At 49.0% G+C, this 12,804-nt stretch overlaps 4 protein-coding genes across 4 annotated transcripts; 1 reads left to right on the forward strand and 3 right to left on the reverse strand.

Moving 5' to 3' along the window:
* Positions 1-395: 395 nt before the first annotated feature.
* On the forward strand, positions 396-2,968 carry ABOM_011569 (i-AAA protease YME1; the record flags this gene model as incomplete). Its single annotated transcript, XM_022538697.1, has 4 exons — positions 396-497; positions 570-684; positions 749-2,481; positions 2,534-2,968. 4 exons carry the CDS (start codon positions 396-398, stop codon positions 2,966-2,968), a joined length of 2,385 nt encoding a protein of 794 aa, XP_022384148.1.
* Positions 2,969-3,533: 565 nt separating this feature from the next.
* Positions 3,534-4,187, reverse strand: ABOM_011570 (kinase domain-containing protein; the record flags this gene model as incomplete). The annotated part of the gene is made up of 1 exon (XM_022538698.1): positions 3,534-4,187. One exon carries the CDS (start codon positions 4,185-4,187, stop codon positions 3,534-3,536), a length of 654 nt encoding a protein of 217 aa, XP_022384162.1.
* Positions 4,188-5,505: 1,318 nt separating this feature from the next.
* ABOM_011571 (glycerol kinase) lies at positions 5,506-7,383 on the reverse strand (the record flags this gene model as incomplete). Its single annotated transcript, XM_022538699.1, has 4 exons — positions 5,506-5,769; positions 5,830-5,996; positions 6,054-7,048; positions 7,112-7,383. 4 exons carry the CDS (start codon positions 7,381-7,383, stop codon positions 5,506-5,508), a joined length of 1,698 nt encoding a protein of 565 aa, XP_022384161.1.
* Positions 7,384-11,251: 3,868 nt separating this feature from the next.
* On the reverse strand, positions 11,252-12,396 carry ABOM_011572 (DUF3429 domain-containing protein; the record flags this gene model as incomplete). Its single annotated transcript, XM_022538700.1, has 4 exons — positions 11,252-11,677; positions 11,737-11,961; positions 12,063-12,119; positions 12,178-12,396. The coding sequence occupies 4 exons, from the start codon at positions 12,394-12,396 to the stop codon at positions 11,252-11,254; spliced, it is 927 nt and encodes a 308-aa protein (XP_022384164.1).
* Between the last annotated feature and the right edge of the window lie 408 nt (positions 12,397-12,804).

The raw sequence follows: 12,804 nt of genomic DNA on the forward strand, positions 1-12,804 counted from the left end.
CGTTCCCCCTACGGCCGAGCATTCAAGCCGAAGTGGCAACGTTCCGCCAGGCGAATTTCGCCGCCGCATCCACCGACGAAGGTGCCATCATCGTTATTGTTCATCCATCCGACGCCTTTATCTTAGCCATCATCTGCTCCTGATCTGATCAGTGATGGCATTTGTGTTCACGAAGAGATAACCGCATCTCGCCTAGTCTCTGTTCTCTTATATACCTCCGAGGGGTAGATCCTGCTCCGCGGCCCTGTGCCGCGCCTTCGGTCTACCATGGCCTTTCAACTTCCGATTCCTAAGCCTGTAAGCACCACCCGTTCTCGTGCTTATAGGAGTCCTTTCTCTAACTCTCCGACTACCAACCAGAATATCTCGGCTGCGACATCGGATATCTGGCCTCGATGTCAAAGCTTCTTAATGCGCCTTGGAAGAACGTCGAGCGCAGTCCTGCTACCTCCGGTCCCGCCGTCTCCCAGGGTCTCTCTCAACGCACGGTTGGGGAAGTAAGTTCAACGGCACACTTTCTAGGCCTGGTTTAGCGTGATGATGAATGGAGCTTACTGACAATGCTTTAGGGGTTGAATCATGTTTCACTACCAGAGTTCCTCCACACGGTGCCCTCCGAAGCCTTGAGACCTGGGATACGTAGCAAGCCTGCGCATCACATCTGGTCACGTTCTTTCTCCAACGGTAAGCCTCTTTCTTTCGTTGTATCACTTCCCGTAAGTCTCTTTAACACGATGGGCCTTTTTAGAAACTACTCTTTGGACTGCACCGTCTCTTGTCTCCCGTCAGCCCCTTTCGCCGTCATTTCGTTCCTACTCAACGTTGACATCTTTGGACCGTCTCCGCCACGCGCCTAGTGTTACAGGGCTTCCAAGGTTACAGCAACAGCGTTTTATATTCGGAGGACCATCCCACGGTTTGTTAGCGCAGAAAGAGAAAACCGCGAACAGCAACCCCAATAGTGCAAACGCCCAAAATGCTTTTTACCAGGCTCTTCTTCGAGCCAATATGCCTGCGATTGTTGTTGAACGGTACAAAAGTGGTCATTTTGCTACTAATGCTCTTTCGGAAGCGATTTATTTCAAGGCCTTACAACGTGTTGGTGGAACCGATACTGCTGCATTGTCGGCCGCGGCCGCGGCCTCGGCCCAGGGTGGTAACTCGAATCTCAATTCCGAACAACTCCAGGCTATCGGACAGGCTGTTGCGGCTCAGAACCATGGCGGTAATGTCGGTGTGTCGGCAAAGGCAAACGGCACGGGTGCCAAAGAGGCTCCATTATACGTCGTCGTGGAGGAGTCGCTTGGCAGCGCCGTATTCCGATGGGTGAAGTTCTTGTTGTATTTTGGCTTCTTCACATACATGTCTCTCGTCTTGGTTACTATCCTTGTGGAAACTACAGGTGTTTTGAAGAATATCAAGGGTCCTCAAAACAACGAAGCTCAGCCTCAGCAACAGACTGTCCGATTCACTGATGTGCATGGTTGCGACGAAGCTAAGGAAGAACTCCAGGAGCTGGTTGAATTCCTGCTGAACCCCGAAAGATTTTCCTCTCTTGGTGGCAAGTTGCCGAAGGGCGTACTCCTTGTTGGCCCTCCTGGTACCGGAAAGACGCTGCTGGCTCGTGCCGTGGCAGGAGAGGCTGGTGTACCTTTCTTCTACATGTCTGGTTCTGAGTTCGACGAAGTGTACGTTGGTGTCGGTGCCAAGCGTGTCCGTGAACTGTTCACTCAAGCACGAAGCAAGTCGCCTGCTATCATCTTCATTGATGAGCTGGATGCGATAGGTGCGAAGAGGAACGAAAGGGATGCGGCTTATGTCAAACAGACGCTAAACCAGCTTCTCACGGAACTTGACGGATTTTCGCAGACCAGCGGAGTGATCATTATCGCCGCAACAAACTACCCTCAGTTACTTGACAAGGCATTGACTCGACCCGGTCGATTTGATCGACGGGTAGTTGTTGACCTTCCTGATGTGCGGGGCCGTATGGATATCCTCAAACACCACATGAAGGATGTCCAAATTAGCACGGATGTTGATGTTGCTGTCATTGCGCGCGGTACCCCTGGTTTTTCTGGTGCCGATCTGGAGAATCTCGTCAACCAGGCTGCCATCTTCGCAAGCAGAAACAAACAGGCAAAAGTTGGCCCGAGGGACTTTGACTGGGCTAAGGACAAAATCATGATGGGCGCAGAAGCTCGTAGCCGGGTTATCCAAGACAAGGACAAGCTTCTTACCGCGTACCATGAGGCTGGTCACGCTTTGGTTGCCTACTTTTCGCCCTCTTCTACGCCGCTTTACAAAATCACCATCGTCCCTCGTGGCATGGCGTTGGGTATAACCCATTTCTTGCCTGAGATGGATACGGTATCCAGGAATTATACCGAGTACTTGTCTGATATCGACGTTTCCATGGGCGGTAAGGCCGCAGAGGAGCTTATATTTGGACCTGACAAGGTTACTAGTGGCATCTCCGCGGTGAGTCTCTGATGGTCATCATGATTTGGGACTATTCGCTAATCGTCTGTAGGATATTCAACAAGCCACGGAGACGGCTTTCACCCTGATAACCCGGTTTGGGTACTCCAAGAAACTAGGAAATGTCGATCTTTCCACCAACTATGACAGTTTGTCCTCTGAGACTAAGCAAGAGATCGAAAGTGAAGTTCGACGCCTTGTTGAGGAAGCTCGCATGCGCGCTACGAACATTCTGACCGAAAAGCGCCATGAGCTGGAATTGCTAACCAAGGCATTGATTGAGTACGAGACACTGACTAAAGAGGAGATGGAGAAGGTGTTGAAGGGCGAGAAGCTTGAGAAACTGGAATCGAGAGTATCAGCGCCACTCAAACTGCCCGAGGCCCTACAGGCGGCCAGATTGAATCCGTCCACCTCGCTGAAGCGCCGCCGACGTCGACTGCGTCGGATGTTAATTAAGCGGTTCTTCGATTCATCATTCTCCTAGTTGATAGGGAAACCCCCGTTTCTTACTCATCCTTTTTTTATAACTCCTCTCCGTTTGTTGTGTTAAGTGCATCAAGGATGAAGATCCTTCTTGGGTGCCTTCATGGACCAGTTTTTTGGGCCGTTATATTTTTAGTGTATTCGGTGTTAATTCCTCGTTTTCTTTTTATTTTTCCTCCTACTCGATATCTATCCTTGATGGAATACTAAATAACCGTGCATATGGCATATGGCATATGGGTTTGGGAGGTGAGCGACGGCAAGCGAATGATCTGGCTGTATTGTATTGTAGTGTACATACATGGGTATCAATGAGAAACTGTATGTTAACCTGGCGTTCTATATTCGGGCTATCCTAAGTATACCCAGATCTTGCTTGAGCATGCGTGGAATTACGTGATGGATTTGTCCGTCGTATCTATCTCAGGGGTACACCCCGCGAGACGGTGAAGGCTTGTACTGAGCCAAGCCGCTAACCAGCCAGTCAATGATAAATGATATCTTTCTTACAATGTTTACCTTTTCAGAGAAGCCATATGATCTTCGATCTCAACTCAATCAGAGTATCAACAATCATATCTGGCCATGAGAGCTTTGAATGAAGGGTCGGCCAGAAGCTGCGTCGCAGTCAAACGCTCCTCAGGTGAGTAGATGAAGGCCTTCTGCATAATGGAGAGCTTGTGCTCTCGTTCAGCTGGATCGACATCGGGTCGATAGCGTGCAAGCTCTGATGCGAGGGTCTCCTTTGTATCGGGCGTTTGATTATGATCGAACCAGGAATCAAGGCCATCAGCAAAAATATAAGAACCTTTCCATTGCTCTGGCAGTGGGCCTAGAAAGCCAGTGATAGTCGTTAGTGCTCCCCCCCCCCCCCCCCCCCTGTACCAAGGATTGAACGGTGGTTGCCCTTGGTAAAGCCCAGCAAAGTTGACCATGTAGCTCCACATGTCGCAGGCAAAGCTTGGATCTTTCCCATGGAGACGCTCCCGGGAGCAAAACTGCAAAGGTGGATGGCCTGGTTGAGCCACGGGGTCGCCAACTTTCATGGCCAGACCGAAGTCACCGAGATAAAAATCTTCTGTGCGCAGGTTTTCAGGGACCTGGGTAGGCCGTACCAACTCTCCAGGCTTGCAGAACTCGACGGCTGGAATAGTTTGCCTTAGTTGCCGGGTGAGAGCTTCATATGTAGCACCCCTGCTAAGATCCTGAAGAGGCGCCATTCCCCACATGCAGTTTCTCTCATTCAAGTCTTGTCGACTATTCATCAGATGGTGACGATATAAGATGTGTAGGATAACGTACCACGGTGCAGAATTCCAGCGTTGTGTAGGGTTTCCAACGCCTCTAGCAATTGCTTCGCAGCTGACAGGCGAGTACTCACAGCAAATTTCGTCACTATATAACGGTCAAGACACGGCCCCAGCAAAGGAAACACCATAACCTTATGGTGGCAATCGTTTCCGTTTAGCAGAAAAGTGTCCGAATATGTCACAAGGTGGGATCTATCCTGCACGCTCCGAACGATTTCATCTTGTATACGTAGTTCGATGTCTCCACAGTCGCCAGTGGACAAGACTTTGACAGCGACATTTTTCTTTTTTCTGGAGGTCAAGGGCCATCCAGACAGTGGAGAACCCACCAGCACCGATTTTGTGCTCAATCAGATATCTTTCATTAAGAACTTCTCCAAGACAGATAGGATAGAAAACGTTTGGCGTTGACTTGGGATCATACTTATCCCACGGCTCGACAACTTCTTCGAGCTCACAGAGTCTTTGAAGCTGGTCGCCCCATCGTCCTTGGGATTTTGTGGCGGTGTTACTGTATCCGTCATATCTGACCCCTGACTACTGCCCCAGGATTGCTTAGAACTATGATTTTCGTATGTGAGCTTTGTGGCCCGGCACGGAGCAGGCAGTATGCAGTTGATGAAAATGGGATGCACTGCTGATTGGTGGGGGATATTTCTGATCGAAAGGAAACCTTACTACTACTAGTAAGGTACTAATTATACTACTAGTACTAGTAGTATTTAGTACTAGTAGTGTCAGCCATATGCAATGCCTGAGGTTCAGTGAAAGTAAAGGTTTACTTCTCAAGATCGGCTGCAGATCACACCACCCTGCCTTACCTCTACTAATGCACATACAGCTGTGTGCTACAATCGTATGATGCATGAGATCTTCCATATAAAACACCTTTGAACCCCCCATTCATTGCTCTGATTGATGGAATCCCTTTTATCTAATTTGTCGGCAGTGACCGGAACCTTGCCTACTCGACTTGAATATTGAGGACAATGTTAGTCTGGTTATATATGCATTGAATTTCTAAATATTTACCAGAACTACCTGATGTGATGATCGGGTATCCAAAAGACACTCCACCGCCATGTTGGCCCGTACCCAGAACCCCAAGACATGGAAATAAATAAATAAAAAATAAAAAAAAGAACATAAAGGCAACGCTAAATCGCAAATCTCATCCCAGAATTATGTATGTAGGTAGGTCTCATTTGTCGCTTGTGAATGTATGCAATCATTCCTCCTCTGCCTCTTCAGCGGGGTCTGTCCAGCCTCGAGACATCTCGACTGCTTTGCTCCATCGCTTATACAGCTTCGAGCTCTGTGCGTCAGAGATATGGGGCTGGAATGTTGTACGATTGGCGCGGTTCATGTTCTTGAGCTCGCTGAAATCCTTCCAGATATCAATGGCGAATGCCGCCGCGATTGCGGCACCCAGAGCGGTAGTTTCGTGCATCGCTGGCCGTTCAACAGGGATCTGGATAATATCTGATTGGGTCTAAGGGAAGAAATTAGTTTTTCGCTATATAATGTGGACAGTAAAATAAGTGCGACATACCTGCATGCAAATATCGGAATTACTCATGCCACCATCGACGGCGAGTTCCGTCAATGCGTGTCCACTGTCCATCTCCATGGCATCAAGGATTGCCTTGGTTTGGAAGCAGGCAGCTTCCATGGTGGCACGAGCAATGTGTCCACGCTGCGTGTGCTGCGTGATTCCGACTAAACCAGTATTAGTTCTGATTCTGTACAACTGCTTCTGACACAGCATTGACTTACATATAGTTCCCTTCGCATCATCAATCCAATAAGGTGCAAACAGACCACTGAACGCGGTGACAAACACGCAACCTCCGCTATCTGGAACCGTTGCTGCCACTTCGCTCACTTTCCGCGAATCACGGAAGAAACCCATGTTGTTCATCAGGAAGGAAACACCACTTCCGGCCACAGCCACACTACCTTCAAGCGCATAAACAGCCTTCCGATGCTTACCCAACTGGAATCCAACTGTGCTGAGCAAACCATGTTTGGAGATGACTGGCTCCTCGCCAACGTTGTAAAGAAGGAAGCATCCTGTGCCATATGTGTTCTTCGCTGTTCCCGGTGTGAAGGCACAGTGACCGACCAGCGCCGCAGACTGATCGCCCAGGCAGCTGGTAATCGGGACACCATCAAGCGGTCCCCCTCTGACCCATCCATATCCCTCTGAGTCGGCTGATGGGAGAATTTTAGGAAGTCTAATCTTCGTCCTGTCAATACCGAAGAACTTTAACAAATTATCGTCATAATCAAGTGTTTTAAGGTTCATGAACATCGTTCTGGATGCGTTCGTCACATCGGTCACCAGGATGTTTCCCTCAGGACCACCATTCAGGTTATACAGGAGCCACGTGTCGACAGTGCCGAAGGCGAGCCTTCCCTCATCATATGCCTTCTTGACTTCCGGTAGGTTCCGAAGCATCCATACCAATGTGACGGAGGAGGGATAAGTCGAGAGGGGAAACCCGCAGATGTTCTTCAAGTCATCCGCTCCGGGTTGGGCCTTCAGCTCCCGAACTAGACCCTTGGTCCTGGTGTCGGGCCACGCGATAGCGTTATGCAACGGCTCACCAGTCTCCCAATCCCAAACAAGCGTGGTCTCTCGTTGACTAGTGATACCGATGGCTTCGATCTCTGACGGTGAGTGGCCAAGCGCCATGAAAGACTTCATTGCCTCCTCGATACATGTGTAAACTGAATCCACCAAGTCGAAAGGATCTTGTTCGTGCCATCTACACAGAGGATCTTAAGTCAGAGGGGGGAATATAGTACAGTCAATCGAGGCAGCTACTTACCCTGAATGCTCGTGAATCTGACGGAATTCCATTTGATATTTGGCGATAGGGACGCCGGTGCAGTCAAAGATGATAAAGCGGGAACTCGTGGTGCCGGTGTCAATGGCACCAATAAACCGGTCCTTGAGGCTGTCGCCATGACGGTTTTCATTCGGTTGTAGAAGAGAGCGATTGCCGTCATGTGTTTGGTAGGCGTGGATGTCAATGTAAGGCTGTTCCTCTTGCTCATCAACAAGAGCGTCGAGGTCGGACATATCAAAAGGGTTCCTCATTGTGATAGAATTTGTGGTGTTGCTTTTTCTTTTTGCTTAGGTTGGTGACACGCAAAGATCTATCTTCTCTCTTTTGACCTCCTAAAATAGAGAGAGAAATTGGGCCAAAGAGGACGAGGTGGCGGGAAAATGAGGATTGATTGGTGCAAAAATAGTGATGGTTGGAGATTTGGGGGGAGAGTTTTACGTCCCTAATCCGGTACTTAAAAAAGCGGAAGAGGGGAAATAGAATAAGTGGGAGGGAGCGAAATGATGGAATTGGACTACGAAAGCAAGTCGGGGCGCGCGGCGGGGTTGATAATGATACAAGTCCAAATTGCCCAGAGTCGTAAAAGCGGATGATGACGTACCAGTGACCGGAAGTCGGGTGGAGTTGGTGAAAAAGAGTCAGAAATAGGAGTCAGGAAGTAGTAATCCGCCGCGAAGATCTGGAGAAAAATAAGAAAAAAGAGTCTTGGTTCGCAGCAGGTGGAAGCGACGGTGGATTGGAAGATCGGAGGAGGTATGAGGTCACTGGATGGGTGCGCTTTAGTGGAGTGGCGAAGGAGAGGGAAAAGTTGGGAAGAGGAGGGAGAGAGGGGAGAGAAGAATAGGATCACTCAAAGAAACATCGAGAGGGAAAACGGAGACTCTTTATCCAGCACGGTGGATCTTTCCCAGCGCGGAGGTTAAGGATTACTATTAGGTGTGCATAAGCTTGGGGATTATCCCTCTATTAGTTTTTATTTTTTTTTGTTTTATTTATTTTTAATTTTTTTTTACCCCGTGATCTCTGTTAGGTCCCTGTAGGATGTACCTGTGGTGCAGGTCCCCTACAACAACTACTACTACTATGGAGGACTATTACTACTACTACTGCTATACTCCGGGAGTCATGAAGACCTACCCGGTTGGGTCTTCCCTACAACCAAGACCCCGTTCGTCCATGGCGGAGAAGTGGGGGCGTGGGGGAGGGATGCACTTTTTTCTTGCGCCTTCTTTTCCTTCTAGTTCTCTCTCGCTTTTTTTTTTTCTGATCAGACGACCACACGCCCGTCGTCAGCACCGACATCCTTTCCCTTCTTGGGTCTGGTCCATCATCCCTCCCTTACTCAACTGGGGAATCCTGGATTTTACATTCCCTTCAGATTGGACCTATTGACCCCCCCCCCCTGGTCCAGAATAGCTTCTTATCCTTATTTTAACCTTTGGTTCGATTGTCCTTCCTCTTCTCTTCGATGGAATTTCAGTGGAATCCCGTGACATTGGTAAGCTTTGGACTTGGAACGCAAGTGTTTCTGGACTATCAGTAGAGTACGTACATGTGCATCGGCAAGGCATCCGGCCCTCTCTATAGGCCGAGTGGCAGAGACTAAACTAAGAATAGTCACTAGACTTCCACATGACATCGATCATGGACCCATCGCAAGGGAATTTCCATGGATTTCTGCTGCCCACATTATCAGCTAGTTCGATGCCTAGACCACCCGCAAACAGTCGACTCCCAATGCCCGATAAGCCCATTGGACTCCAAACGGATGTAACAATTTCATTGTCCTGGGAAATTAATCGGGAATTCATTAGCAATTGCTATCTCTGGTTTCAGTCTAATTTATAAGCAAGAGCTGGAATTGATTCGTGATATCAACCAGATCTAGACATTGAACGAGCACCAAGTCCATGGAAAATAGATTGAGGTCCAATTGAGGGTAGAAAAAAAGGCACCAATGCAGCCAGGCCTCAACCTCTCATTCCCCTCTGGCACAACCCCCAGCCATCCCATCGTTGTCCTTCTTAACAACAAATCCCTGCCAAGTCATTGAGACAATAGATAAAACAACACGCAGAGAGAAGAGGGGCCCTGCGGCTTTTCATCTGACTCCGCTATGTGGTTTTCTCATCTACTAGACGCTTGCCGATCGAGCACATGACAGTGTTCAATTTTCTCCAACCATTCCCGTTTAACGCTCTCGCCCCCCGTAATATGGATCTAGACCCAGGTCCTTTTTTACCCCTGGATCAATTTCTTTTGATCACTCGGATATCTTGCCTTAGATCTTCACGGGTCTCGTTGATTTTATCTCATTGCTAATATTTTTTTTTAAAAAAAAATCTTTTATTTTATTTTACTTTATTTTATTTTAGCTATTTTTTTTTTGGGCTTGGCCGAATGGTCTGCAATGTTGGAGAATTCAGCTGTGCTATTTGTCCCTTCATATTTTAAGTGGTAGATCTCTGGGGTACTATTCTTCATTACTCATGAGAATGTAGAAATGATTTTCGAGAATAGAGACCAGGCTAATACTTTCCTGTTTTAATTGCACCTTTTTCTGTCTCTTGTATGCCAGTCCCATATAGGTAAAGCAGAGAGACACTAGTCATCTTGGAAGCCCGTTCGGCCCTGTGATTTACGGAGAAATTTTGCAAGCCCGGATACTCGGTTCGGCTTGGCCCAGTTGAGGGCCCTTTTCTCCTGCTGCCCTTGGCCACGGGATCAATTCTACCGACCAACAGCACACGGACGTACGGCATCTCGCCTACCTGTTCTGGGGAAGGAAGGACACCTCAATCTGACCCAAGAATGTGTTCAATTCACGATCCCGATACATCATATCCCCCTGTTCTGTATCCGAATCGCTGTAGATATGACATTTTGTTCGTGGTTTTCGTAGGGTAGCTGGGTCGCCACGACCCGGTTCTGAGCGGGTGGTGACGTCGTCGACCAGACTTGGTTTTCTTCATCTTTCCTCGGGTGCTTCCAACGGTTACGTCGATTTACCCAGTCCGTAGCTTTCTTTTTATTATTATTTTTTTCGCCTACTACCCTTGACCGTGTTACGCTAGACCGCTGCTAAGCACATGGAGCTCTGTCTCAAAAAAGGCTCGGCATGGGTTACTTTCCTCTTCGGGCATGAACACTGTCAGGGACCGTTGTTCCAATTGGGTGGTTTGATAGATATAAATCATGCAAGGCAGTCGATCACTAAGAACGAGTCTAGGGAGACAGTACCTGGACAATAACAGTTCGCATTATTAACTACCTGCCCAATTGAATGCCTATACAACAATCTATTATTGTGAAACAAAAAAAATAGTACCAGGAAGCCTCGACGGTTTGGATTTCTTTCAACCGAGGTCTACGATCCGTGACTAACCAGAGCTTGAGAAAAACAACTTCTAGTAACATGCAAACAAGATCTTGATGCCTAACCTATCAGGTACGGATCTGGGCTGCCAATATAAGATACCAAAACCTGTTTCGATTCCAACGTCATCACCCGTCGGATCTACGCCGGATGACTTGTACAGACCATTTCCCTCCGGACTAACTGGCGAGGTACACGGTACACGGTGCACGGTACACCCGTACCCTGTATCTCCCAGGCACTCTCTGCCTTACAGGGTCTGCCGTTTAGCTTCTTCGTTTGACTTTCCTCGGTTCTATTCCTGTTGCTGGACTAACTCCAGATCATGGACCGAACTAGCCCTCTGCCTCTTCATATCCCCACATCCAATGCTGGCTGGCTCTATTTATACTTTTGCAGGAACGTGGCCTGGCCGTGCCCGAGGATATAGAGTGGGGGATATAAGCCTTTACTGGGCGCCACTTTTTTTTTCCCTTCTCCCGAGGAACGATATTAGACTTAAACAAAGGAAAAGTACCAGCGTCTGCTGGGTTCTTGATTCCGCCTGTAATCTACAAGAAACTCAACCAAAAAAAGAGCCAAAGCATAATGCATCTACTATCACACCTTGCTGCCACTGACAGCTTAATCTCTTTCCATCCTCTCCCATCAGTGAGAACTTTTTCACAACCTGACAAGCATCTCGACTATGCACAGACTATCGTACGCTTATACAATCACCACGGTTTCCGGGGAATCATCATTTACTCAGAGTCCTCCTCACCGAGCTCGGCCTTGCGACGGGCCTCGGCCTCCTCCTTCTCCTTCTTCTGCAGGAAGAGGAGAGCGTTGATCTTGTCCTTGAAGCTGTGCTCAGTGACAGTGTTGGCGATCTGCTCACGGCCGATCAAGCTGGCGACAATGCTGGCACCAACAATGAAGGTCAGGACGAAGCGGTACATGCCGTACCAGGCAGGAGCACGGCCGGCAGCGGCAGCACGAGCATCATTGTAGTACAGGAAAGTGAAAGCAAGGAACTGGCTGATCAAGGCATACTCGACGGGGAACAGCAGAGTGGGCCAGGCGACAGCGGGGGCGATGACACCGGCAGCGTAGCGCTTGTAGCCGAGCTTTCCACCATATCCGGCCCACTCAAGACCCCAGTGGATGGCACCGAGGAAGGAAAGGATCTATACCAATTGAGCGTCAGGTCATCTTCACCGGAACTATATATTTCGATTGTACTCACCACAGCACCGTAGCCGACTTGGATGGGCTCGAGCATGTGAAGCATCAACTCAGCACTCTGGCCGGAGAAGATGAGGCCGTCACCGAGAGAAGCGGCGCGGTTAATCTCATAGGAAAGGTAGACAGTCTCAAGAGAAGTAGCAACGTAGGGGACGACACCGGCCATGCCGAGGTAAAGAGCCTCCTTGGGAACACTGCTAAGGCTGAAAGTGTCCTTGATCACTTTCTGTAATCACGTAGGCACAGTTAGTCAATTACGACATACTTCACCCAGACGCGTAGAAAGCGCCGGAGTGATACATATCATGAACTCGATTCGGCACATACCGCCTCACTCTTGATACCGGCCATCATATCAACATCTGCCTCATCTTCCTTGCCCTCCTGTATGGAATGGTCAGCAATTGACGAAGTAATATGTCAAGAATTCTACTCCTCTCACCTTGGGAGCGGTAGAGGCATGGCGGATAAGAGCAGTGGTCACAGGCTTGCGAGTAGCCAGAGCAAGGCTGGGAGACGTGGTCGGGCGAGCGGGATAACGAGCGGAAGAGGTCAATGGGGCCTTGAACACATTGTTTGCAAGGGCCGAGCGAGCCACAGAGGCATTGGAGCTAGAGAAAGCCCTGAGAGCAGAGCGGGCAGCAACGTTACGGTAGAACATTGTCAACTAAGGCAGCTGATTTTTTTTCCGATGCCGGGTTAGCAACGATGACTGGAAGGCCCGGATTGATGTACAGAGCGGGTAGACAAACCCAATTGAGGCGAAAAAGTAAGGAGGAAAAGGTGGAAGAGTGGAGATGAGGGTATTCACCCAGAAATTGGTCGAGATGAACTCGTGGGAGTGGAGATGAAAGGCCGAGGAGACGAACGATCCTGGAGACAGCGAATAACTGAGGTGATATTATGCTGAGGTGCGGTAATGGACTTGCTCGGGGATGCCGTAGCTACCAACCCCGCAGGTGTCAAAATGATGCCTCAGGCGTTACATCGGCCGGGATCGGGACAAGTTCAGGCAGGCCAAGTTACCACGAGGCAGGGCTGTAACCCTACGGTAGGGACAGAGCTGAAT

This window comes from Aspergillus bombycis, assembly GCF_001792695.1.
Source record: "Aspergillus bombycis strain NRRL26010 chromosome Unknown contig00144, whole genome shotgun sequence".
Lineage (NCBI taxonomy): Eukaryota > Fungi > Ascomycota > Eurotiomycetes > Eurotiales > Aspergillaceae > Aspergillus > Aspergillus bombycis.